This window comes from Aethina tumida, chromosome 4 (genome assembly GCF_024364675.1).
Source record: "Aethina tumida isolate Nest 87 chromosome 4, icAetTumi1.1, whole genome shotgun sequence".
Lineage (NCBI taxonomy): Eukaryota > Metazoa > Arthropoda > Insecta > Coleoptera > Nitidulidae > Aethina > Aethina tumida.
The window spans coordinates 3,029,375-3,054,289 of record NC_065438.1 but is presented as its reverse complement, the minus strand read 5'-3'; the positions used below and the strand labels follow the sequence as shown (position 1 = coordinate 3,054,289).

The 24,915-nt window shown below is 30.1% G+C and overlaps 3 protein-coding genes across 6 annotated transcripts; 1 reads left to right on the top strand and 2 right to left on the bottom strand.

The window, feature by feature from the left end:
- Positions 1-461: 461 nt before the first annotated feature.
- On the top strand, positions 462-5,671 carry LOC109599551 (enhancer of mRNA-decapping protein 4 homolog). Its single transcript, XM_020015560.2, has 13 exons — positions 462-741; positions 799-1,004; positions 1,056-1,242; positions 1,319-1,658; positions 1,717-1,829; positions 1,884-2,072; positions 2,130-2,475; positions 2,534-2,746; positions 3,272-4,141; positions 4,200-4,537; positions 4,643-4,793; positions 5,015-5,238; positions 5,291-5,671. The coding sequence occupies exons 1-13, from the start codon at positions 707-709 to the stop codon at positions 5,469-5,471; spliced, it is 3,393 nt and encodes a 1,130-aa protein (XP_019871119.1). The 5' UTR covers positions 462-706; the 3' UTR covers positions 5,472-5,671.
- Positions 5,672-5,733: 62 nt separating this feature from the next.
- Positions 5,734-20,771, bottom strand: LOC109607653 (MFS-type transporter SLC18B1-like). 3 transcript variants are annotated; one of them, XM_049965985.1, is made up of 11 exons: positions 20,708-20,771; positions 16,107-16,582; positions 9,338-9,545; positions 8,308-8,381; positions 7,722-7,869; positions 7,494-7,562; positions 7,323-7,413; positions 7,023-7,162; positions 6,776-6,969; positions 6,627-6,722; positions 5,734-6,574 (listed from the first exon to the last, which is right to left on the bottom strand). In XM_049965985.1, exons 2-11 carry the CDS (start codon positions 16,205-16,207, stop codon positions 6,214-6,216), a joined length of 1,482 nt encoding a protein of 493 aa, XP_049821942.1. In that variant the 5' UTR covers positions 16,208-16,582; positions 20,708-20,771; the 3' UTR covers positions 5,734-6,213. The 3 variants fall into 3 exon arrangements, with proteins under 3 accessions (XP_049821942.1, XP_049821943.1, XP_049821944.1); XM_049965986.1 differs by lacking the exon at positions 20,708-20,771 and adding an exon at positions 20,490-20,655; XM_049965987.1 differs by lacking the exon at positions 20,708-20,771 and adding an exon at positions 20,210-20,225.
- A 1,129-nt stretch (positions 20,772-21,900) lies between these two features.
- LOC109599530 (methylcrotonoyl-CoA carboxylase subunit alpha, mitochondrial) lies at positions 21,901-24,730 on the bottom strand. Of its 2 annotated transcripts, none has more exons than XM_049966013.1 (9): positions 24,583-24,730; positions 24,310-24,493; positions 24,028-24,245; positions 23,596-23,977; positions 23,358-23,541; positions 22,982-23,304; positions 22,628-22,928; positions 22,382-22,575; positions 21,901-22,254 (listed from the first exon to the last, which is right to left on the bottom strand). In XM_049966013.1, exons 1-9 carry the CDS (start codon positions 24,720-24,722, stop codon positions 21,952-21,954), a joined length of 2,229 nt encoding a protein of 742 aa, XP_049821970.1. In that variant the 5' UTR covers positions 24,723-24,730; the 3' UTR covers positions 21,901-21,951. The 2 variants fall into 2 exon arrangements, with proteins under 2 accessions (XP_049821970.1, XP_019871094.2); XM_020015535.2 differs by having other exon boundaries at positions 24,556-24,710.
- Between the last annotated feature and the right edge of the window lie 185 nt (positions 24,731-24,915).

Here is a 24,915-nt window from a genome sequence, read left to right as displayed (position 1 = left end):
TTGGATATTCATGTTTGAAATCTATTCGTCTAATTTTAATTTTTATTAAAAGTAGTATGGTAAAATCAGATGAAGTCATCATTTTAGTTGGAATGTCCCACAAACACCAATATTTTCCAAGGGTTAAATATATAAACAAATAAAATCACATTAATTATCGAAACAGATAGTAATATTAAATCATTAAATCATAAAAGTATTTGTTAAAATTCAGAAAATCAGATGATTGTCAGAATCAGAATCAGAATCAGAAATTAAGGTTAATTTAAATAAAGTGGAATTGAATGATTATTATAACGCTAACTAAAATAAGAGTACATTTTTATAGTAAAGTAGGTTAAGCATAATAAACATTATTGATAATAATTACTCAACCAATTTAACAACAAATAATATTTATATGTTGTCATTTCTGAGAAACAGATGTCGCTCTGAGGTTAGGGGGCGCTGCATTGGTCAGTTTGGAAATTCAGAAAATTCCTTTGGGACTTGTCAAAAAAACCGGCGTCCTCGTGTTTGGAGTAAAACGCCGTACATTTACCGTTCTAGTTGAAATTGTACCATTTCGAACCAAAACAATAGGTTTTGAAGATGACCGTGTTTATTATTGGTTTAAACGCGTTTTACCATTGCTGAAAAAAAACACCTGCAGTTCACCAAAATTCAGTGATTTTGTTAGTCCGTTTCGTCTTTTGATTTAACCGAAATGTCGTCGCCTACACCGAAATCCAATCAGCTGATGTAAGTATGACATGGTTGAGGCACAGTTGTTAGGTTATATTTTTGACCAACTTTTAGCAAATACACTGGGAACGAGACAGAATACTCTGCACAAATTGTAGGTCAAAATGTGACAGTTATTTGCAAGCCGGGAGTGCACACTCTGGGCAGCTCCAAAGTCAAGTTGATAAACAAGATAGATTACAATTGGGAGTTTCGATACTACCATGGGCATCTAATTGCAGCCCACATTAATGGCAAAGTCTTTGCCTATGCAATGAAAGGTATAATTTATCTTTAATTATTTACCTCAAGTCTTAATGAGGGAGTTGCAGGAAAGGATGGAGGAATGATTCGAGTTTGTAATCTTGAGACTGATGTAAGAGCGCTTATTAAAAACCTAAAGGATGATGTTAGGGACATATCTTTTGCTGTATCAAAGCAGGAGATTATTTTAGGCTGTGTAGATTCAGAGGGCAATGTTCTAATTTACCAAATACATGATCAACCTAGTGAAATTAAGTATCCTTTTAATTAACCCCATACTAACATTATATTACACATTAATTATTAAGCTTTTTCTTTAATATAAACTTAGATATGAGCTATTACTGCACATATACCTTGGCAATATAAATGTGACAAGATCACACATAAACTACAGGATAATTTGGTGTCCTTATGTTTCAAACTTTGATGAGGAGGACACAGGAGAAGATCCTGAGCGCATGTTTGTTGTATTAAATGGCCCAAAGGCTGAAGTTTACAATGTTGACATAATGAACAGCAAACATGGTGTTGGTCCATTTCAAACAGATGATTCCTATGAAGGCTACATTGGAATTGACCACAATGATGACCTTGTTGATGCTTCTTTTTCCACTGATGGAACTGCTATTGCTATTGCCTCTGTTGATGGCTTTGTTAAATTTTTCCAGGTAATTCATTTAAATTATAAGCTTGTCTAACATAAATTTATTGAAAATGCCTTTCTAGTTGTATATGGGTGATGAAGAGAAGGAGAAGTGTTTGCATCAATGGAAACCTCATGAAGGTAGACCTTTGTCTTCTATTATATTCATTGATAATGTTTTAGAGTACAGCTCAGAGTAAGTTATATAAATTACATTGATTTTGGGTGTCTAAACAATATTTTTGTGCAGGTGCTGGAAGTTTATGATAACAGGAGCCCACAACAACTCAGAGATCAAAATTTGGTCCTGTGAAACTTGGTCATGCCTTCAGATGATCACCTTCAAGTCTGATCCAACATCCCCAATTCCAACCTTGTATTTTAACATGTCAATTGATTACACAAGTCGATATTTGGTTGTTTCAGACATAAACAATAGGTGAGAATTAAATAAAGTGAAATAAATATGGGTAATTTGTTTAAACCCAATTAACAGGGTGTTGTACATCATACAACTGGAGAGGATCGACAACGAACAGACGGTACGCGTGTCCACTCTGTCCCAGTTTCAGCTGCCCGCCGCCTTCCTCAGTTTCCACATACTCGACGCTTGTTCCAAGAAGCTGCCCTATTCGTTCGAGGACAGTGCGGAGGACATTTACTCGGTAGGCGGTGGCGACGACGACGACGACGTGGAGACCCTCATCGAGGCCAACTATCTCCAAATGTTGGTTGTGCAGCCTAAAAAGTTCCAAGAGTGCAAGGTGATCTATTCACCGGAGCTTTTAATTTACAAAACCAAATGTGATATCATCGGACAAGACGAAGCCGGCGATCAAAATGTAACTAATACATCCTTAATTATCAATCAATTAAATTAACTGAGAATTTCTTACTAAGGTACCGAAACTAGACGATCTCCAGAACTCAGTTTCGTTGCTGATCCAACAGCAAAGCGGCAAAAATGGTCAGATGAATCTGATGACGCCGGAAGATTTCCGGGATCCCAACGAGTTGAGACCGTCCAGTGTGAGGAACTCTTTGACTGGCGACGGCCAGAACTCGAACGAGGGCACTGTCGATAACCTCATAGATTTTAAATTGCTGCAGAAGGTATGGGAACATCTAATACCTTGATTTTTAATGAGTTTAGAAGAGTAACTTCAAAATATTAATTACTAAAGCAACTTTTCTCAATGCATATTTTAAATATTAGTAATGTATGCATAACATTTAGCATTCTAAAGATAACACTACTTGAAATATTGAATAATGAATCATGTTGTCACAATATTTAAGGCGTCTAAATTACTGAACAAACTGAAAATCATTTAATTAGTCATTAAGTATAATATAATAGCATTTAGAAATGTGACTGGTTTAATGATTTCAATAGTAAATAATTAATTTTAAAACCAAGACGAATATTCTAAATATTTATAATAGCAAATAATTAAGCTTCAAACTATTTACTTATGGTATGTGTATTGGTATTTTGATAAAAACAAATTAACAAATCGAAATTTAATTGGTCTATTAAGCCTGTAAAATAATGGTTATAGTTATATAGCCACTGCAAGTACAGAATAAAGAATGATGAGTGTTGGTCAATCAGTCAATCAAAATGAATATTTTCAGGATAATTTTGCTAGCGGTGGTTCGAGTCCTAGCCGGGAGGTACAGGAGATCCTGTCGCTGAACAACTCGACCTATTCGACCCAAGACTTCTTCGACAACCTGTCGAAGCTGTCGGTGAGTGCCCAGGATGCGGCGGAGGAGGACGACGACACGATAACTGCACCCCAAAAACCCCAGGAGTACAATGGCGTGGCGTCGACCGTGTCGACGAACGAGGTCAACGACAGAGCTGCCAACGAGGACCTGGACGTCGCTTCGTTGTTGACCAACAACACGTCCTCGTCCTCGACGGACATGGTGTGGCCGAAGCTTCCTATTGTAGACAATTCTGAAATGGTCAAGGAGGGCGAGATTGTCATTGGTGAACGGGCGGAGGAGGCGGCCGCCCAGCCGACCACCGACGACGTCAACAATAGCAATCTTCAGTCGATCAACTTCAGAATTAGCTCGTTGGAGAACACGATTCGCGAACAAAGCATCCAGCTGCAAAAGCTGTCGTCCGAGATGCGAGAGAGGGAGAAGGAATCCAGGGAGTGGCACCTCAAGGAACTCGAGCTGTTGGTGTCCAAGCAGAACCTCCAGCTGGCCAAGGTGGCGGAGAACGTGGCCAGCGTGGCGGCCTCACGAAAGTCGGACGCAGGTGCCCAACAGGAACACCGACTTGCTTTGGCTGTGTCTGAGGTGGTGGAGCGTCGCGTCGGCGACCGCATGAGGGAGACCGTTGCGGCCGAAGTCACGACCAGGATAGCCCCGCAGCTGTTGCAAATGATGGATCAATACAGGAAGCAAATCGATGTTTTGTTCGCCCAGAGGATGGCCAGCGCCGACGTGGCCCTCAAGGACAGCATTTCAAAAGCCATCAACAACACGGTACCACCTTCAATTCTTCCTGTCCCTATTGAGTAACTAATTTATAATTTATTTAAAGACCCTCGCCGAATCTCTGAGCTTGTCCGTGGCCAAGATAGTGGCGCCCAGCCTGGAGAAGTGTTACAGGGACATCGTGTACTCATCACTCGTGCCTTCGTGGGAAAAGGTGTGCAGCCAAATGTTCCAGCAGATCAACGAAACGTTCTCGCAGGGCACCAAGGAGTACACCGCCTGCGTGGAGAACTACATGGACAGGCAGAGGCGCGTCCAGGAGAAGGGTAAAGACATGATGGCGCAGATGCACAACGTCTCTGAGAACATGAAGTCTAACGCTGACCGGCTCGCAGCCACCATCACCGCCGAGTTCCAGAAGCAGTTCAACTCGTCGTTTAAAAAGTGAGTTCTATCATTTTATTTACTTGTTTGATTAACGCATTTTGTTCCCCGTTAGATTAATTAATGAATAAAATGGAACTCGACTGTTATTGTATTTTTTGTTAGCATGCAAGATCGACTGACCTCCAACCTGAGGGAGACGGTGAGTGCGGAAGTGAAGCAGGCGTTCAAGAACCACGCGTCGGTTTTGGAGGACAGTGTGATCAACGCCGTGCGGTCCAGGGCTGTCACCCCGTCACCCCACTTCGACACACAAGTAGGTTACCATTTGAGAAAGTACCATCGCTAATTAATATTCTATTTATTTTTTTGTACATATTTTTTCGAATGTATGCTTTAGTTCCTTTTGTATTTGTCGTACGAAATAAATTTTTGTTTTGGTTAATACGCTTTTTATTTGTCCATATTATTAATATTAACTTTATTACTTTTTTATCTTGTTAATCTTGAATTTTAACTTTGATTTGTTGTTTTCAGGCGACGTTGCAGCAAATTCAACAGTATTTAACCCGGGGCAACTACGACGAGGCGTTCCAACTGGCACTTGGGGCTGAAAACCTGTCATTTGTGATCTACGCTTGCGAAAAAACTGACATTAATACTCTTTTCGGTGACGAGTGCTTGCTGAAGCCGAGTTGTCTATTGGCTTTGATTCAGCAGCTCAGCATGGACCTCATTCACTACACTGAGCTCAAATTCAGGTACGTATATGTGGCAATTAATTTGATTTAATTTAAAGTTTGTTTTTTTCAGTTATATTCAAGCTGCGTTGTTGGCCCTCTCGACTGAAAACTCCAGCACAAAGCAGTTCATTCCAAAAGTGATTAAAGATCTGCTGAAGCAGCTGCACATATTTTTGAACACCAGCACTTCCGCCAAACACATAAAGGAGGCTAAACTTTTGAAGATGGTGGCTGAAAGTTTCTTGAAGTAATTTGCCTATATCATTTGCGTTTTGCTGTAATGACTATTATTATTATTTAAGTCGATATATTTTTATATTATTTTATTCCAGTGTAATATATATGTTTAGGTTATTTGAATTTTGTTTTGTGTTATAAATTGCTGCAAACAGCAATTTTTGTTAATCTAAGAAATGACGATTTTTAACAATTGAATAAATTGTATATATCATTTGTAGTTTTTCTTAATCCCTTTGACCAAATTTCTGAATGGGGTAAATAATGACACACTAATTAAAAATTAAAGAATTTTATTTACATTTAACTAGGAAAACAACGTACCAGACATAAGTAAAAGGCTTTATGTAATAAATATTTGTTTGTATGTACAAGTTCAATGATTTTTCAGACGAATTAATTTAATAATACTATTATTTAATAAATCATTAAGAGGATGCAGATGAGATCTAGCTAATAAATATCAGATTTGATAAATGCATGAATGAATGAATATTGAACTGCCTAAAATAATTAAATAATAAAAGCACTGTTTATTTTCATTCTTTTAAAACACATGTGCCCAAAGGCACATTGATCTTTATATCACATTTTATATAAATGTATTTGTTTAATGAAAAATTAACTAACGTGTCCATTTAATAAAATCTCACTCACTACGAGTATTTTTCCCATTTGTACTTGTAATTGCGAACATATTGTCCGTCCGAGTTAATTACTGAGATTTTTTCTTCACAAAACATAAACTCTCCGAGTCTATTCGACTTTGTATTCGACTGGAACGTGTCCGTTCTTTACACGCCTCTCCAACCCGTGGACTTCACACAAGTCATTCGTGTAGGATATCTTCAGGTCCTCCACCTTCTTTTTCAACAGGTTGTGGTTCTTCTCCGCCACTGTGGGCACCTTAGTGCGAATGTTGACGAAATATACGGTGGCTAGAGAGGCCACCACTAGATTTAATATCGAGAACGTCGTTGATGTTATGGGAAAGTTGTAGTTTTCTAGTAGGGTTCCTCCGAGAATTGGTCCCAGAACTTCACCCAACGAGTAGACTGACGACCACAGGCCGGCTATCACGCTGTGTGTTCCTAAGTTTTCAGTAAAACCGCCTTCCCTGAAAATTTCTTGATATAAATGTGGTCTTTACAGAGACTAAGACTACTTACAAGGCACTGTCTAGGAGGAACTGATAGGTGGGCATTAAAGACATGGCGACGAACACTCCTAAGCATGAAAGTGCTATTATATTCAGCCAAATTGAGCTGAAACGAAATGTGGTTAGTGCCCAGTTGTTGTATAATAAATTAGTTCTTACTCCTCCATGAAGGATAAAAGGGGGGATGGCCCCAGCAGTAGTAACACCAAACAGTTACCGAAAAGTCCAATTGGCATTAAACACCAGTAATTATCAATTCTATCAGTCAACCAACCCCAAGCTGGACTACAGATGCCATAAGTGGCAGAGAGCAACAGGAATATCAGTCCTATGTTACCGGGGCTCAAATGGAACTGTAAAAAAAGTCATTCATTGAATACGTCTTAATTAATTTCCTTAGACTAACTTTTCTGAGGTGAGGTTCTAAAGTGGGATCTAAGAAACCCCATGTCATGGCTACGATGACCATAATAAGGCAGGTGAATATCACAGGCGGTAGTTTCAATAAATTGAGCAACGATCCCGTCTTCACATCCAAAGAACATTCTGTAACAATTCAGGAATTACAACCACGCATGGCATTATTTAATTAACATATGTATGTTGTTTTGTCGGCAATTCTTTTATAAAAATAACCACATCTAAACTGCCTGATAATTGTTAATTATGGTTTAATTGGGAACGTTTGTTGAAATTGGGTGCTCACTTTCAGACGTTGGCAGCAAGTAGATGTTGAGGGGCGCCAGCAATGTGATTATAAGTCCGACCACATAGAATGGTAAGCTAAACCCTCCAATCTTCCTAGAACAAAAGAATCCAATAAAAATCGACGCTTCATCACTGAGTGGTGGCTGATGAAGGAAGCGGCATGTCTTACCGCAAACAGTAATCCGCCAATTGCTGGACCAGCGCTCATTCCCAAACCCACGAACGTTTCCAGAAGACCCTGAAAAACGATTTAAATAGTTGCTTATTTGCTGGTAGCGGTTTGTTTGTGTATGATGTTCTTTGAAGTGTTTGTTCCTCAAACCACATAGTTAATTTATGTTTTAATGATTATGTAAATTAAATAATTACGTTCTTTTAATATATTATTTATACTTACTCTTACTGCACTCGCATTGTCTGGAAAAATATTGATGATAATAACATATCCTGCTGTTGAATAAGCGCTGGCACCCAAAGCTTCAAGTCCCCGTATCACAAACGATAATATCATGAACAAATTGTAGTCTTTAATCGTGTGAAGAGTTCTGAAAACAAATCAACGTCAAAACATTGTTTTCGTTGCCAATTAACGAGTACTTGCGGTCATATTACCAGTACTTTTACGATGAAAAGTACCGGAGTAATTAATATGCGGTTTCAATTTTACATGTGTGAATTTCCTTTAATGTAAAGCATAAACAAAACGATTTTTTTCTTATTGACCTTCGTGGCTTCACAATTAGACAAAAATTTGATAAATATTTTTACTATTTCAAATGGAATTATCCGCAGCTCGTCATTTATTACACGGTTTTAGATAATTGATTATAATGATTTAAAGAGATTTACGACTTGTTAATTACTGTTTAATATCATCTGATTAAGTTAAAAAGTTGCAGGGGATAAACAGAGTTACATAAAATTGACGTGTATGGTTCTGGAGTGTGATTCTACCTTAATTAACTGATTAACTTATTACTCACCCAAAAGTAATACTACATATCCCTGAAGTCAGTAATCCTGTCACAAATAAAAACTTAACACCTAATTTGGGAAGCTGAAAAGAATAAAATTTATGAAAATAAATCCAATATATTTTTAGATTAGATTTTAACACAATTTTTTGGAGTTTAAAAGGTTTTCAGTTATATTTTTATTTTTCAACTCTAATAAGTAATTAATAGTAAATTAAATAAAATAATATATTAATAAGTTAAATAAAATTTGAAGATTTTATTAAACTTTTTATTACTGTAAAAACGCCTTTTAACCTATTTACTCTAAATTAGATTAACAATTTCAACTACAGAATTAAAACTAAAACTTTTGTGGATAATTTTCAATTTGTTTAATGTGGGAGTTTTAGAATAAGTCTATTTAGTATATTAGTTTAATGAAACATATTCACTTTTAGAAGCTTTGTGTTATAAAATTTTGTCTAAAATTAAATTAAGTGAACAATAAATACCCATTTAAAATATGTATTTGACCTCACAATTTTGTTCAATTAAGTAATTGTAAGTACAAAGAGGAAGAAATGGAATTTCAGATTAAAAATATATATTAAATTTATTAATAATATTAGTCGATTAAAGAAATTAATTTTATTCATATATTTTTTAAAAATTAACAAATAAATAAATATTAAATAATATCTTAAATAAAATTCAATATTGGTTGTTTAGTTTATTTGTTAATATTTTTTTTAATCGTTCAGTTTTAACGAATTCTTTTAACCGGTTAATATTATTTAAAATACTATAATTTATAATTCTTAAACAAATACGTACTATGAATTTGATTTTATTAAACTGGTTATTCAAATTTTCTGGTTATTGTACCTTCATTTCAATAAATTCTCATAATTATTTAATCAAATAACTCAAACTATTTCCTGACGAATCAAATTACACATCTTTACAAATGTTTAATAAAATACATGACATCAAATCTCACCAAGAGATTTCATCCATTACATCATGGCAATTAGTAAATTAAACAATTAGTACTTACAATTTTTCCGAATATTGGAGAAGTCAAAAACACCACGAGGGCGTAGTACCCAAACACAAATCCTGCCATGGATTCGGTCATGCCTTTGTTTGCAGCCTCCTGAGGATAAAAGGGGGCCATAATGGACATTGAGCAGAAGCACATGAAGTCGGCGGCCGCCAACATCACCAACGCCACTTTCTGTTTTATGGTAAATCTCTTCGGCTTCCTGGAAAAAATAATTAATTTTACTCATTTTTTAGAAGATATATTGAGTGGTGTACCGTCTCATTTTGAATGGAGTGACTTTGAAAGTAGTCCAGATAATTTGGATCAATTTATTAATGAGGATTATATTGATTATTATAGAATTTATTGAACAATGAACTTGAATTACAGGTCTAAATGCCACATTAGTTAATACACATTACGTGTTACACAAATTAAAAATAATGGTTGGGTTTTAAGATACGTAGACATTTATCTGCAAACAGTGTAAGGACGGAATGGTCATTTACATTATGTACTCGCATTGTAACATAATTTAACGTCCAATTTATATTTGCAGTGTGAAATTACACCACAATAGAACGCTAACATTGAATTAAAAACAATCAAATATCGTTTTATTTGCAACTTTTATAATCCGTAACTGTTGCGGCGACAATGTGGCCCTAAATATGATCATTGTCACCATTTTTCGGTGGTCAAAAAAGCAGCCTTGACTCAACTGTATGTGTCGTATCAGGATGGTTTTATAAAAGTGTCTCGCCGTTTGTGCTGACCGATTAATTAACAAATTTCGTAAACAAACAACACAATTATGTTAAACGACAATAAAATAACAATACATTGAAGAGTGCAACCGGCGCAGATTCGCTTTCGTGCGTTTATTATTCCAATTTTAATTGTTAAAATTTTAACGCAAGGCCGATACACAACCAATAAATAAACATTTAGACCTATTAAATGGACAATGAATTATAATTTAAGTAGTTAAAATACATTCGAGGCATCCGATTTGATGGTTTATTGTGCATTATGACATCTGTTTGTTGTTATCTTAATATCACGTAATGGTGCCGTAATTTTATTTAAACGGCCAATTAATTCTTTAGTTTTAATTTCCGCCATGCACAATGAATGTGAGTTTTTACGCTGTTGTATATTATAAATATAAAAAACAACATTTATTGTAAAGATTACTTACTAATCATCACCCAATCGAAATAGATTAAATAATTAAATAATAAATTTATATTTATAAAATTATTAACCATATTTTTTATGGAATTAAATAAATAAATAAATAAACTGGACAAACACTACATAAATTTAAATGTTAAATACTTAATCAACTACTTATAAACAAGTTTTTTTAAAATCTGTTCAATCTGGTTTTTATTATCATTTTATAATACAATTTTTACAGTGATCATACTACAAATTCAAATCAATATCAAGTTTATATTGATAATTATTTGTTGTTTTTGTTTCAAGATTGGTTTGGTATATAAAAAAATATATAAAAGTATATTATATTTTAACATAACTAACTATATATATTATTTAACTACACAATTTATATATTTTTTGGTACTTTATATTTAAAATATTTTTTAAACAATTTTGGTGTTGTTGATTAAAAATTGGCAATGAATATATTGAAGATAAACAACATGAAGGTTGTTCTGAAACTTGTGCCAATGAAGAAACTGAGCAATATCTTGTGCAAAACCTTCATGTATCATATTTTCATATAGGTCACTTATTAAACTGTGATGAATCATCTACTAGAAAGAAGCTTCAACCTATTAATTTAATAAAACCTTTGGACAAATCAGTCCCATATAAATTAAGTGGGGAAAACCAAATTAGACCTTTCACAATTACTATTTGTCTCCTTGCACGCAAAGCAAATGAGTCTTTTATTGAATATATTGTTACATTCCACGAACAAAGTGCTCAGTAGGACTATTTTCACATGGCTGGACAATGTGTTGAAGCTGGTACACTTGAAGGAATAAGATTTAGACAACTAAATGGTGGTTTTGATCAACTTTATGCTAAATTTATTCAAAGATAAACTTCTTTAAGCAGTAAAAATGTATTTTTCTTCTATTTTACAACCAAGAGTATAAAGGAGGTTTCAAAATATTAAATGGGACATTATACTTCATCGTCCATATAATCCAGATGTTTCTCCATGTGACCTAACCTAACCTAACATAATATAGTGAAATAAGAAAGATTTTGAGAAGTTTATGGTAGGCAGAACAAACTCGCAAATTGATCAACTTCATGCTAAATTTACTCAAAGACAAACTTCTTCTTCTATTTTACAACAAAGGACACAAAAAAAGCTTCAAAATATTAAATGGGACATTGAACTTCATCCACCTTATTATCCAGATATTTCTTCGTGTGGCCTAACATAACCTAACCCAACCCAACCTAACCTAACCTAAGCTAACCCAACTCAACCTAACCTAACATAACCCAACCTAACCTAACCTATACTGGTGGAATAAGAAAGATTTTGACGACTATATGGTGGACTAAACATGGAATTTTATACATTTATTATCTAGCAAGAGACCCAATGACCAATTCGGCTATCTACTACTCCTGCTTCATCCGAAATATTGCCCAGATATTTCTCCGTATGACTATTATTTATATTTGTCGTTATCCAATTGTTTACATAATATAGGATTTAATTCTGAAGAAAAGATTAAAACTTGATATTTTCTTTAGTTCCAGGAACCCAGAGTAGAAATAATAAAAGAATATATATATATATATATATATATATATATATATATATATATATATATATATATATATCTTATATTCTAATGTATTAATAATATATTTGTAAAAGAATTACTTAATTAAATACATAAATAACAATTAAGAATATATATAATAAAAAAAGTATATAATGTATTTAGTTTATACATTTAAAAGAACTATACATTATTTATTCACACATTTGTTATAAAAATATAAGTCAAAATTTAATCCTCTTTATAAAATTATATATGATGAATAAATAATATGTATGTGTAGTTAAATAAATTTTCAATAATTTAATGCTAATTTCTACTTTTGGCTTTTATCTCGTATCGTTAACGATGTTTGTACACACTTTAAAATCCACATAGTTATATACAACAAGTTTTTTAAGTAAACATTGCTAGTTAAGCATACAACAAATAATACTGATATACCATGTTTATTAATCCAAGCAATTTTGCTCAATTACTTTTACAATTACTTCAATATAAGATCAAAAAATGGAATTCCCAACTAAAAAAAAAATAATTAATTTTCAATTCAAGAAGCGGAATTGCCATTCAAATAAAATGACCAATAAAAAATGGAGAAAACCCGTTCAAATCAAAGATCGAGATGTTAAAACAGTTATTATTCATAATTTAAAGTATTAAATTTCTCGATTTTGCGAAAATATGCCATTTGATAACAGTATTTTGTCTAACGTACAGTAAACAAGATTAAAGGAATCGAGAAATTTGCTCAATAATTAAATTAAACTCTTTTTGTAATTATATTTTGTGGTTTTACTATGAAATTCTTATGAAATCCCATTTAAATAAATATTTTTTATTAAATAATTATAATTATAAAATATATTTCAATCGATTTAAATCCTTGCTAATCCCCTCCGCCAAAACTCCTCGTGTTAATTTGATAACAATGTTGAAGATCATGTATATATTTACGTAAAACATTAAGTTATTAAACAAAGTTCATTTGCTGTTTCGTCTTCCTCGTGTTTGAAAATAGTTTGGCGACTGGACAACGGTTGGTGTGAATGAAATTAGTGTTTATTATTTGTTCCATGTCACACCTCTGCCATCACGGATTTATTAAATATTTATAAAATGAATTCGTAAAGGTCACGCACCTAGAAAAATTATATTTTATGAGTTTCTATTTAAATAATTTTTTTTTATTATAAAATAAATTCATGCGGCACCAAATTATTCGTCATTATATATAATTATTAATTGCCTTGTTTTAATTTATGCATCTCATGGAGGAAACGATCTCGATAAATTAATTAATTCAACCACCTTGATGTCAAGTGTACATTAAATTTTATTATATTTCAGTAAATATCCGATAAGTTAACTATTTGTTATAAGAAAAATTAAAATTGTTACTTGTTTCAAGGACTTTTGGACAAGTATTAACAATTAGACGAGTCCTGGTTTAACTGGTAGAAATTCCCAGCATCAAAGAAATAAAATGATTGAAATAATTATCGTCGTATCCATACTCAAAAAAATATAACTAATATAAATGTAAATATTTTGAAATTTCTTTTATTTTTTTTTATAATAGATAAATATTACATTATAAATATTTTTTAGACTTAATTTTTCTCAATTTTCTATATTTTTTAAAATAAATTGACTATTTTAGTTAATTAAAATCATGTAATAATGTAAAGTCTTCAATTAATTTTTATTTTTGTATTAGAACAACAAGAGAATAATTAAAAAATTAGTATGTTAAATATGAAAAATTAAAAATTTTTTATTTATTTTTATTATAAAAGAAGATATTTGAAACAATAAATTAATAAAATATATATTTAAATTTAATTTTAAACCATTTATTTATGAAAATAATTGTTTCTAATAAATCAAGTGTTTTGAATAACAAAATATTCTAATCAATTAATTAAAATTAAAATATACTTTTATACAAATTAGAAAAATAAATTAACTGTAAACAGAAAATAATTAATAAATTTAATATTTTTAGTTTTTATTGCCTAATAGATGTTTATTTCTATTATTTATAAATTTATTTTCATAAAATTTAAATGTTTAAATGTTTTTTATCATAAAAAAGGATATTTGATACAATAAATTAATAAAATATATATTTAAATTTAATTTTCAATCATTTATTTATGAAAATTAAGTGTTTTGAACAAATTATTATAATCAATTAATTACAATTAAAGTATATTTTTACACAAATAAGAAAAAAAAAATAACTGTAAAGAAAAAATAATTAATAAATTTAATATTTTTAGTTTTTATTGAATAGTAGATATTTATTTCTATTATTTATTAATTTCAGTTATTTTCTATATTTTAGACATATATAGATAAGACTTTTTTGACAAATTGACTATTCAATTAATTCTTATATATACAAATTAGAAAATTAAACTAATTTAAAATTTAGTATTTCCACTTTTTATTAATATTTAATATTAAAAAATCTCTTAATTGATTAGATTTAATTTTCAACTATTTATTATTTTTTTGAAAATAATTGTCAATAAATTTACTTTTTTAAATAATAAATTAATCCTTAATCCTTAAAGTCTATTTTTATACAAATTAGGAAAACTATTTATTTGTATTTTTGATTTTTCTTGTCTTTAATTAAAAATAATTATTTAAATTTAATTTTCAATTGTTTTCTATATTTTAGACATTATTTTTTATGAAAATTGGTTATTCAATTAATTTTTACTGTCAGAAAAAAATATATACATATATTTTTGATCAAATTAGAAAATTAAATTAATTGATAATAAATTTAATTTAAAGAAATAATGATAATATTTAATATTTAATACTAAAAATAGTCTTAAATTATGATATGATTATGATTTATTATGATAAATAGATTTTATGAAATAAATTAAAAAAATAATTGATTAGATTTAATTTTCAACTATTTTCTATATTTTAGGCAGTATTTTTTATGATAAATTGATTATTCAATTAATTCTTATTATTAGAAACAAATATATACATATATTTTTGAATAAATTATAAAATTAAATTATTTGTTAACAAAAAATAATTCAAAAAATTAATATTTTCATTTTTTTTATTAATATTTAATGTTTAATATTAAAAATACTCTTAAATTAACACAATTTTTATAATAAAAAAGAGATTTGAAACAAAAAATTAAAAATAATTCATAATTTTCAACTATTTATTATATTTTGAAAATAATTGTTAATAAACTGACTTTTTTAAATAATAAATTAATTCTGATTTTTAATATTAATGTATACTTATACACAAATCAGAAAATCAATCTAAAATTATATACAAATTTAGTATTTTTAGTTTTTCTTATCTTAAATTTGATACAAAAATTATAAAATAATTTTTTTATTACAATAAAATAAATAGACTATTTTCCATATGTCAGAAAATATTTTTTATGACAAATTAAAAGATGACTATTTATTTTTTCAATTAATTCTGATTGCTAGAAAAAATAAATACATATTTATAAATTAAACTAAAGAAATAATAATTTTAATATTTTACAGATGTTGATATATTCATTTCTATTATAAAAATAATAAATTAAAGAACAATATAGAATATTTCATTTATTATTTTGCCTTTTCATAAAACTTTTTAATTAATTTAAAGAAAATATGTAATTTTTAAATTAATAAAATATGTTATTGATAAAATTTATATTTTTTAAGCAAAATATCTAAAATATAATTTTAATTTAAACTTAAATATATTAATAAATAATTATCTATTAATAAGCATATTGACAAAAAATATACATTTTAAAACATATAATTCGTTTGAGATTTAAAATTGCAATACACGAATTTGCAGATCGTACAAATCCGAGAATTTTTATCTTAGTTTCTGATACGGAGAGATCATGCACCAGATAAACACAAAACAAATCAACACACGCTCGATCCCCGATAAACCTGTGTCAAAGATCAAATACCATTTTCCGTGAAACTTACTCGTCCACTTTGGCATCGTTGGAATTCACGTCCGTCTTCCCCTGCTCGACCTCCCCATTGCACTTCTCCCCCAGGTCCTTCTCGTTCGATTCACCCTCCATCTCGTCGTCGCGACACTGAACCCCCTCAAAATTTACAGCACACACTCAAAAATCCATGCACCAGATGACAGCGTTCCGAAACGGTTTTGCCTACTTCCAGCCACGGTCCTCGCAACCACCATGTTTTCCTGGGGGGTAGGCCGGCGAAAGGACGGGACGCGGCACGATTTTTTCGATGTTCGACGTTGTCTGCGGACGACACAAGACTCGTGCTCGGGCTCGTGTGCGTTCAGTCGGTTTGGTGAGCGAAGAAACTGTCTTTATATATGCCGGTCAATCCATTCATCCGTTCCGCCCGCTCATCCACATTGAAAATTTTCAGTTCGGCAAGGTTACTGCCGGACTCGTCTGATTTGATGGCTTATAACTGACGAGCTGAAAGTTACTTACAACTAATATTCTGTTAGTTTAACTCTAAAAATACTCAAAAATACACATACACCAAACTAAATTTTGTTATATTTTTATAGATTATTTAGCAATGAGAAAAAAATATATATTTTTAATTAAAGTAATTATATTACTAAAACTTTATTAGTATAATTATTAAAATATTTAAAATAATACTTATTTTATTTAAAAACATACAAAAATAAAATTATAAAACCCTTAAAAGATATGTTTCTATTTCTAATATTTAATATTGTAATTTTTTATTATCTAATACTTTTGTTGATAAAAAATCAACTAAATAAAAAAAATTGAGAGATACAGAATTGTATAATTTTATTTAATTAAATTATAATTCATTAATTAAAAATAATATTACTTAAAATTTTAATTAATGAAAGAAGTATATGATTCAAATTTTTAAACCTTTTTTAATTTGTTTTTTTTTTATTATTAATAATATTTAAGAAGATAAATAATTATTATTTATATTTATTATTTATTTTTATATATATATGTTTACATAGTTTATATTTATAATTATACCTAATAAATTTGTTATTAATAAATCAACTAAATAAATAAACATACAAAAAAATTATTTAAAAAAAAATTATGAATATAGAATATTATAATTGGGCAATTAAATTCTATTTAATTTTAATTAAATTAATTAAATTTTTTTAATTTTATAATTCATTAATTAAAAAATAATATTTCTTCAAATTTTTAAGCCATTTTTTAATTTATTTGGTTATTTTTTATTACTAATAATAGTTAAAAACATCTTTACATGGTTTATATTTATAATTAAACGTAAAAAAATATTAATAAAAAGTCAACTAAATAAAAAAATTATAAAAAAAAAATTGTTACAGAATGTTATAATTTTGCAATTAATTTTTATTTAATTCATTAATTATAAAATAATATTTTTTAAAATTCTAATTAATGAACAAAGTATATAATTTTTATACCTTTTTTAATTTGTTTGTCTATTTTTCACTAATAATAGTTAATAAAATATTTTTTTTATTAATTATATATTTACATAGTTTATATTTATAATTATACCTATTAAAAATGTTAATAACAAATCAACTAAATATAAAAATTATAAAAAACAATAAAAAAAAAATGATGAATACAGAATGACAATTAAATTTTTCTTAATTCGTTCATAATTTAATAATTAAAAAAAGAATATTTCTTAAAATTTAGTGAAAAAAATATATAACTCCAATGTTTAAACCTTTTTTAATTTGTTTATTATTATATTTATAGTATTATATATTTATTCTATTTATTATTTATTTTTATATATATCTTTACATAGTTTAATAAAATAACTAAATAAAAAAATTATAAAAAAAATAATTAATGATGGATACAGAACGTTATAATTTGGCAAATAAATTTTATTTAATTTATAATTCGTTAATTAATAAATAATATTTCTTAAAATTATAATTAATCAAATAAGTATATAATTCACGTTTTAAAACCTTTTTTAATGAATTTATTTATTTTTTATTTATTAATTGTTATATTTATGTTAGCTGACGTCATCACCTTCACCGATGGACCGATTAGAAATTAATTAAATAATAAAATTAAAAAAAATAATTTAGAAAAATGATAGATACAGAATGAATCAGATTTTTTTATTTTTTATTACTTAATAGTATTTTATTCATTTACTATTAAAATTTAATATAATTTTCCCCTTTTAAAATATTTATATAAAATCACCAACAAAATCATATCACATCAATAAAAATTAAACACAAAAGAAATATGAAATTCATTCATTACTTATTTCTTTTAATTATATAAAATAGAAATTAAAAAACATTATTTTTTATTAATATATTTGGAAATAACATATGTTTTTACACCCTGTCGGTTGTATAAATTTAAAAATAGCTTCTTGTCACTAACTAATGTTAATTACTTTTAAATTAAACTTGAAATTGAACAAGCAAGGAAGGAATTTCAGAAACTGGTACAATTATTTTTGGAATGTATATTATATTTAGCAGTAAAATTATTTACCTACATATATTTTTGAAATAAATATTTGTACCTATTTTCTTGAAATAAAATTTATTTATATCAAAATAACTATTAAACAATCTTTGTTAATTAGATATTATTTTTAGATTCTATATTCTATTTTCTTACCACTACATAAGAAGGGCACTTAAGAAGTTGTTTTTACATACATATAATATACTATTCTATTTTTTCAACTAAAAAAGTTATCTGTACAGATTATAAATATGTAAATTTGTAAAAAATTAAAAATATTTGTTGAAAATAAACAATATTTAAAAACAAAACAAACTATCTAGTGGTAATTAATAAACACTTAAGATCAAAAAGTCGTAATAAATGCTGAAAAACAGTTTTTGTAAAATATCTAACATGTGTTATATGTGAAAAATAAACAATTTTATCTAAGGCTTCCTTATTACTTTCTCAATATTTTTGTATTAATTTGATGTGTTGAAAAATATTCAGTTCAGACATGTTATCATTAAATTAGTTTATATTTATATCTTATCTATATAAAAATGTTAAAATATGTAATATATATTATACTTCTACAAACTCACTCGAATATTTAGTTATTTATACAATAAAAAATGTATATCCTTATTTTTTTCTGAATATTCTTGTATTAATTTGATGTGTTGAAAAATGTTCAGTCCATACATATTTTCATCAAGTTACTTTTATATCTTATCTATTTGCTAACAATATTTTAAAGAAAGATAAAACATATAACAGACATACTCACTCGAATATTTAATTGTTTATAAACAATTAAGTATTAATGTCTAATAAAAATATTTGAAACCTTTATCAGGTTATTAAATTATTTTTGAACACGACTTGTTCTATTAACTATATTTATTCAATGAATTCTATGAATTGGACAATATGGTATTTCACAATTATACAGAAACACTTTACATGCATATACATTTATTCATTTTATTTCTAATAAATTACTACCACAAGTATTAATTCCTGTCTATAGAAAATCTACCCGCAAATTTTAACAAAAAAATATAATAAATATTTGTTTATAGTTATGTAAAAAATTTCTACCACATTAATTTATGTACTTAGCATAATTTCGCCCTGTTCAAACACAAAATCATTGGCTTAAATTAATTTAAACAGCCAAATGGCCGGATCAAACAGTTCAGTTGTACTATTAGAAGTAAATAGTAATTTCAAGCGTGACACTATTCACTGAGGACATTTTGTTTAAATATTTATTATCATCGTTTAGATTCTTGGTACTTCCATGAATTCACGATTGAAAGGAAATTTTTATTCATTCAAATATATAAATATGTAAAGCCAACAATTCATTTGAATCGGGTTTATGTAGATTAAGTAAGTAGTTTTTTAAGAACTGATAAGAATAAAGTAAATAAGTACATGTGTGGAACATAATTAAGTACATTGTTCTCAAGTTATTTTGGCTACTGTAGAAAAATTAATATAAATGGGTAATTGAAACATTAAACATTCTTCTAGATTACTCAAATGAACTTATTATTTTGTTTTAAATGATTTAGGAAAAAATTTACTCACCTGCGATAACCAATGCACATTTTATCACAATTTTAATTGTCACATTATCACCAATATTTATTTCAAACTCTCTTTAGTTCTTTAGCAGATATAAATATTCGATCTGGATTTCACTACTCACTAAGTGCTTAACGTAAATGTTTACATCTACCCAAATTAAAATAGTTGCGGGCTTTTGTATATTTGAAAATTTATAAATTTTATAAACAATCCTATTATAAAGTTGAACTTGTCAGAGATGGAAAGTTGGGAAGAAACACTTAAGTTATTTGTTACTTACCTTTCAGGGTGTCGAAACCGAAAGAAGCTTTTGATTTTCCTAATTATTCCTAAAATATTACACATTTTGCCAACGACCCACACATTAAACACACAACAATACAACAACTAAATCAGAATGCTAAATAATCTATAGGTAGATTAGATATCACCAAAAGATAAATAGTTTAATCCCAAAAAAATAATATAACCATAATATGCAAATAGAAATACGTTTACCTTTCTGACATCATTAATTTTTAGTGCTGATTTTTTTTTTATATTGCGTCTTACTCAGTTTGTAGTCATTTTGAATGATGGAATAAGTAGTTTTCTTTTAATACTTTTTTACTCGTTTATACCGAGGGAACACTTACTTTAATATAATTCTTCAAACATCTTATCAAACATTGGATTTTGTAAACATAAATACAAACAACTTAAATATGTATGCAAACTAATTATAGAAAAAAATCACTGCAATTAGTACTTACTAGACATTTAAAAATATTTTTTATCTGGCTAAAATTTAACAAAGAATTAATCAGAATATTTTTATTATTTAATAATATGTGAATTGTCATTACATCTCCAATTTAAATTGGCACGTCTATGGTTATATTTAAGAAAATATCCAAGGTTGTCAATTTTGACAATATTAAGGCTTATCAATTCCTTAAAAAAATGAACACCCCAAATGACAATAACTGGTTCGCATTCGGACGAGGAATAGCACTTACCTCCACCGGTGGTGGCAGCTGGAGGCCTCCAATGCTGGTCAGACCAAAGCCACAACCACCGAAAACGGTACCATCACCAATCGATGACAGAAACGATCCCAGATTCCTGTTGAGGAAGATCATAAAGGAGGACTACGAACGCACAAGACCCACCGTACGTAAGAAGCAACAAGACATGGTCAGGGAACTGATGGACGCCACCGTTAGACTGGAAATCGAAGAGAGCCAGAAATTTGCGACCAAAAAAAAGAATAAAAAAAGAACGAGAAAAGACGTGGCTGAACAAATTGGGGACGCCAGTTCAAATGATGAAAATGAAGTTGTGGTCAATTCTTTATGAAAAGTACCACAGTGGGCTTGTTATAAATATTTCATTGAATAAATTTTTAAATTATCAATGATTGGTGCTCATTTTGTATGGAATTGGCTCATTCTAATAGCAAAAATTATTTATCAAGCCTCAACACCGTTCTGACTCATGTTTTATCAAAAGTGTTAATCTATTATACCTTTGTTCATATATTTTTATAATTATTATCCAATTTGTTGTTGATAAACTTTATAATAGATGTGATAATATGATTGATTTAAAATCTGAGAATTTCCTTCCACAATTGAAGATAAAACTTATCTGAGCATCATTTAAATACAATAATTACTCCATATGACAATTCCTTATAAAAATAAAACTCATACTATATAAAAATATATTCAAGATAAAAATCAAATACATCAGAAATGAGATTATTTTTGTTCGTCCTCTTCAAACTGAACAACGGTTGCGTCCTTTGGGACGTTATCACCAACTTTAAAATTCACACTGGCAACTTTGGCGTCTCTGTTAGCCTTCACGACATACTCCATCTTCATGGCGATCAAAACGAACAAAGAATCACCCTTTTTCACCAAATCTCCAGCCTTCACCAGGAGTTTATCCAGAACTCCAGGCATTGGTGTCACCGCTTTGTTCAGGGCACCCCCGGAGGATTCTGTGTCTTGTTCGGTGATGAATTTCGGTTGATACAAAGAAAATTCCGTCTTTCCCTTCTGTAATTGTTTAATAAGGTAACATTTTGTTTTAAAAATAAGTACATATATAAGTAATAATTATGCTTAATGGGGCATAAGATAAAGGAAATTATAGTCGAAGCTTATCATATCGTTAGCTACTTACGTCATGGAAAACTGAAAGAGTGGTTTCATCATTAAACACAGTGACTTTACTCTTTATTCCATTTATGGTGGCTTTTAAAACGTCTCTGCCATCTTGAAGTACCAATTCACCACTGACGGAGCTCCAAGTTTTACCACCATCCAAAGATACTTCATAACTATCGACATCTGTATTTTTTATCTTTACAACATGCTCTACAAAGATTAAATGATTATTTTTAACATCAATATAGACAAATACTCTTACCAACATCTTTAAATGATAACTTAACATCGCGTACTAATTTGTGGTTGACTCTGAAACAAGATTCTAAAACAAATGGGTTATATTGATCGTTGGTCTGTCGTGCCTTCTGTAAATCCTTCTCTTTATCTTTAAGTTCTTTAGCTAAAGCAGCTTGAATAATTTGAACATTGCTTGGCGTGTCATCACTGAATAAACTGTCGAAATGATCCTTGATGAAGTTGGTGTGCACGTTTCCGGAGGCAAATTCCGGATGTTTGGCCAAATCCAACAAAAAATTTACGTTGGTTTCCAATCCAGCAATCTGAAAAACCACTAATTGATGCATAATTATTAATAATGAGGTAGACAACTTACGTTATAATCCAAAAGCTTGCTAGTTAGTTTAGACAAGGCTTCGCTTCTGTCTTGACCCCAAACAACCAGTTTGGCAATCATGGGATCATAATGCACCGACACTTGATCCCCTTGACGTACACCTGTTTCTATTCTGACATCAGTGGATGCTTCTGGCGTCTGAAGGTACAACAAAGGTCCAGCCCCAGGTAAGAAACCACCACGTGGGTTTTCTGCATATATCCTGGCTTCAAAAGCGTGTCCCCTTAGTGGTATGTCTTCTTGTTTTACTGGGAGTTCTTCGCCCGAAGCTATTTTGATCTGCCACTCCACCAAATCAGTACCTTGAACAACAACGTTGAGAAACTTTGTTGAAGTGATATAGGTGGGTATTTACCGGTGATCATCTCGGTGATGGGATGCTCCACTTGCAACCTGGTGTTCATCTCCATAAAGTGGAAGGCGTGTGTGTTTTTATCCAAGATAAACTCAACAGTGCCAGCCCCCACATAACCCACAGCCTTTGCAGCCCGCACAGCCGCCATTCCCAGTTCATGTCTTAATTCTGAAGACAAACCTGGCTAAAATTATTGTCTGCTATAACCCCAAATAAAACTACAGTAACAAATACTTACTGCTGGTGCCTCTTCAATGATCTTCTGATGTCTTCTTTGCACCGAACAGTCCCTCTCATACAAATGGACTGCGTTACCGTGGGTGTCGGCGAAGACTTGAACTTCTACGTGTCTTGGTTCACCGACAAATTTTTCGAGTAAAACAACTGAATCGCCGAAAGCTTTTTGAGACTCGGTCTTGGCAGACTCCAGTGCTTCCTCGAAATCTTGCTCCGAATTGGCAATTCGCATACCTTTACCGCCACCTCCACGCACGGCTTTTATCATGACGGGGAAGCCTATTCTTTGGGCTTCTTCTTTTAGTTTCAGTATTGATTGATCTTCTCCGTGGTAGCCTTGGATGATGGGGACGCCAGCTTGGGACATTATAGCTTTGGAAGTGCTAAAATTAATAAATTTAGTGTCTTCAATGGTTAGGAGTAAGGAGAAAACCTTTTGATGCCCATGTCTCTGATGGCTGAAGCTGGGGGACCAATGAAGATGATGTCGCTGCTCTGGCATTTTTCGGCGAACTCCACATTCTCCGACAAGAATCCGTAGCCGGGGTGAATCGCTTGACATTGCGACAATTTAGCCAATTCTAAAAGCTTATCGCCCCTCAAGTAACTCTGTGATACCGGTGCTGATCCAATTTTGTAAGCTTCGTCAGCCTAGGTCGCGATTAAAATTTGATAGAATACGTCCCTGATCGTGCTAATAGTTAGGTATACAGACCATTGAAACGTGCAGAGCTTGTTCGTCAGCATCGCTGTAAACTGCAACCGTGCGTACACCTAATCTTTTTGCTGTTCTGATGACTCGACAAGCGATTTCGCCTCTGTTCGCTATTAGTAGTTTGTCTATTTTACGTATTGTGCTCTTCCATCTTCTGGGGTTCAAGCACACTCCTGGCGAAGTCCTGGGTGACACAACACAATGTTAAGTTTAAAGATTAGCTAGTCCAAAAAGTGGAGTTGTTACCTGGTCAACAGAAATAATGTTACCCACATGGTTTGTTGGTTGACCAATTTGGGACTGATGTTAATTGTTGACGACAACAGAAGAGATTTATAAAATTGCTTAATAACGTTATCATTTACGATGGTTTTTGTAATAATCGTTTTATCTGACCTTCGAGGCAAAAACATTTATGAAATTCAATGGGAGCCAGATCCGTAGCAGAGAGATTTCATTTATCAAATCAAAACTAATTAGTCAGATAGATGATGAAATGTATTAAAAATATGAGCGGTACTACTTAAATTGGATGCCGGTACTATCTGCTATGCAACTGATAAATTTAATTTTATTTTTTAAAAAATTGTTTTTTTTTATTTCAAT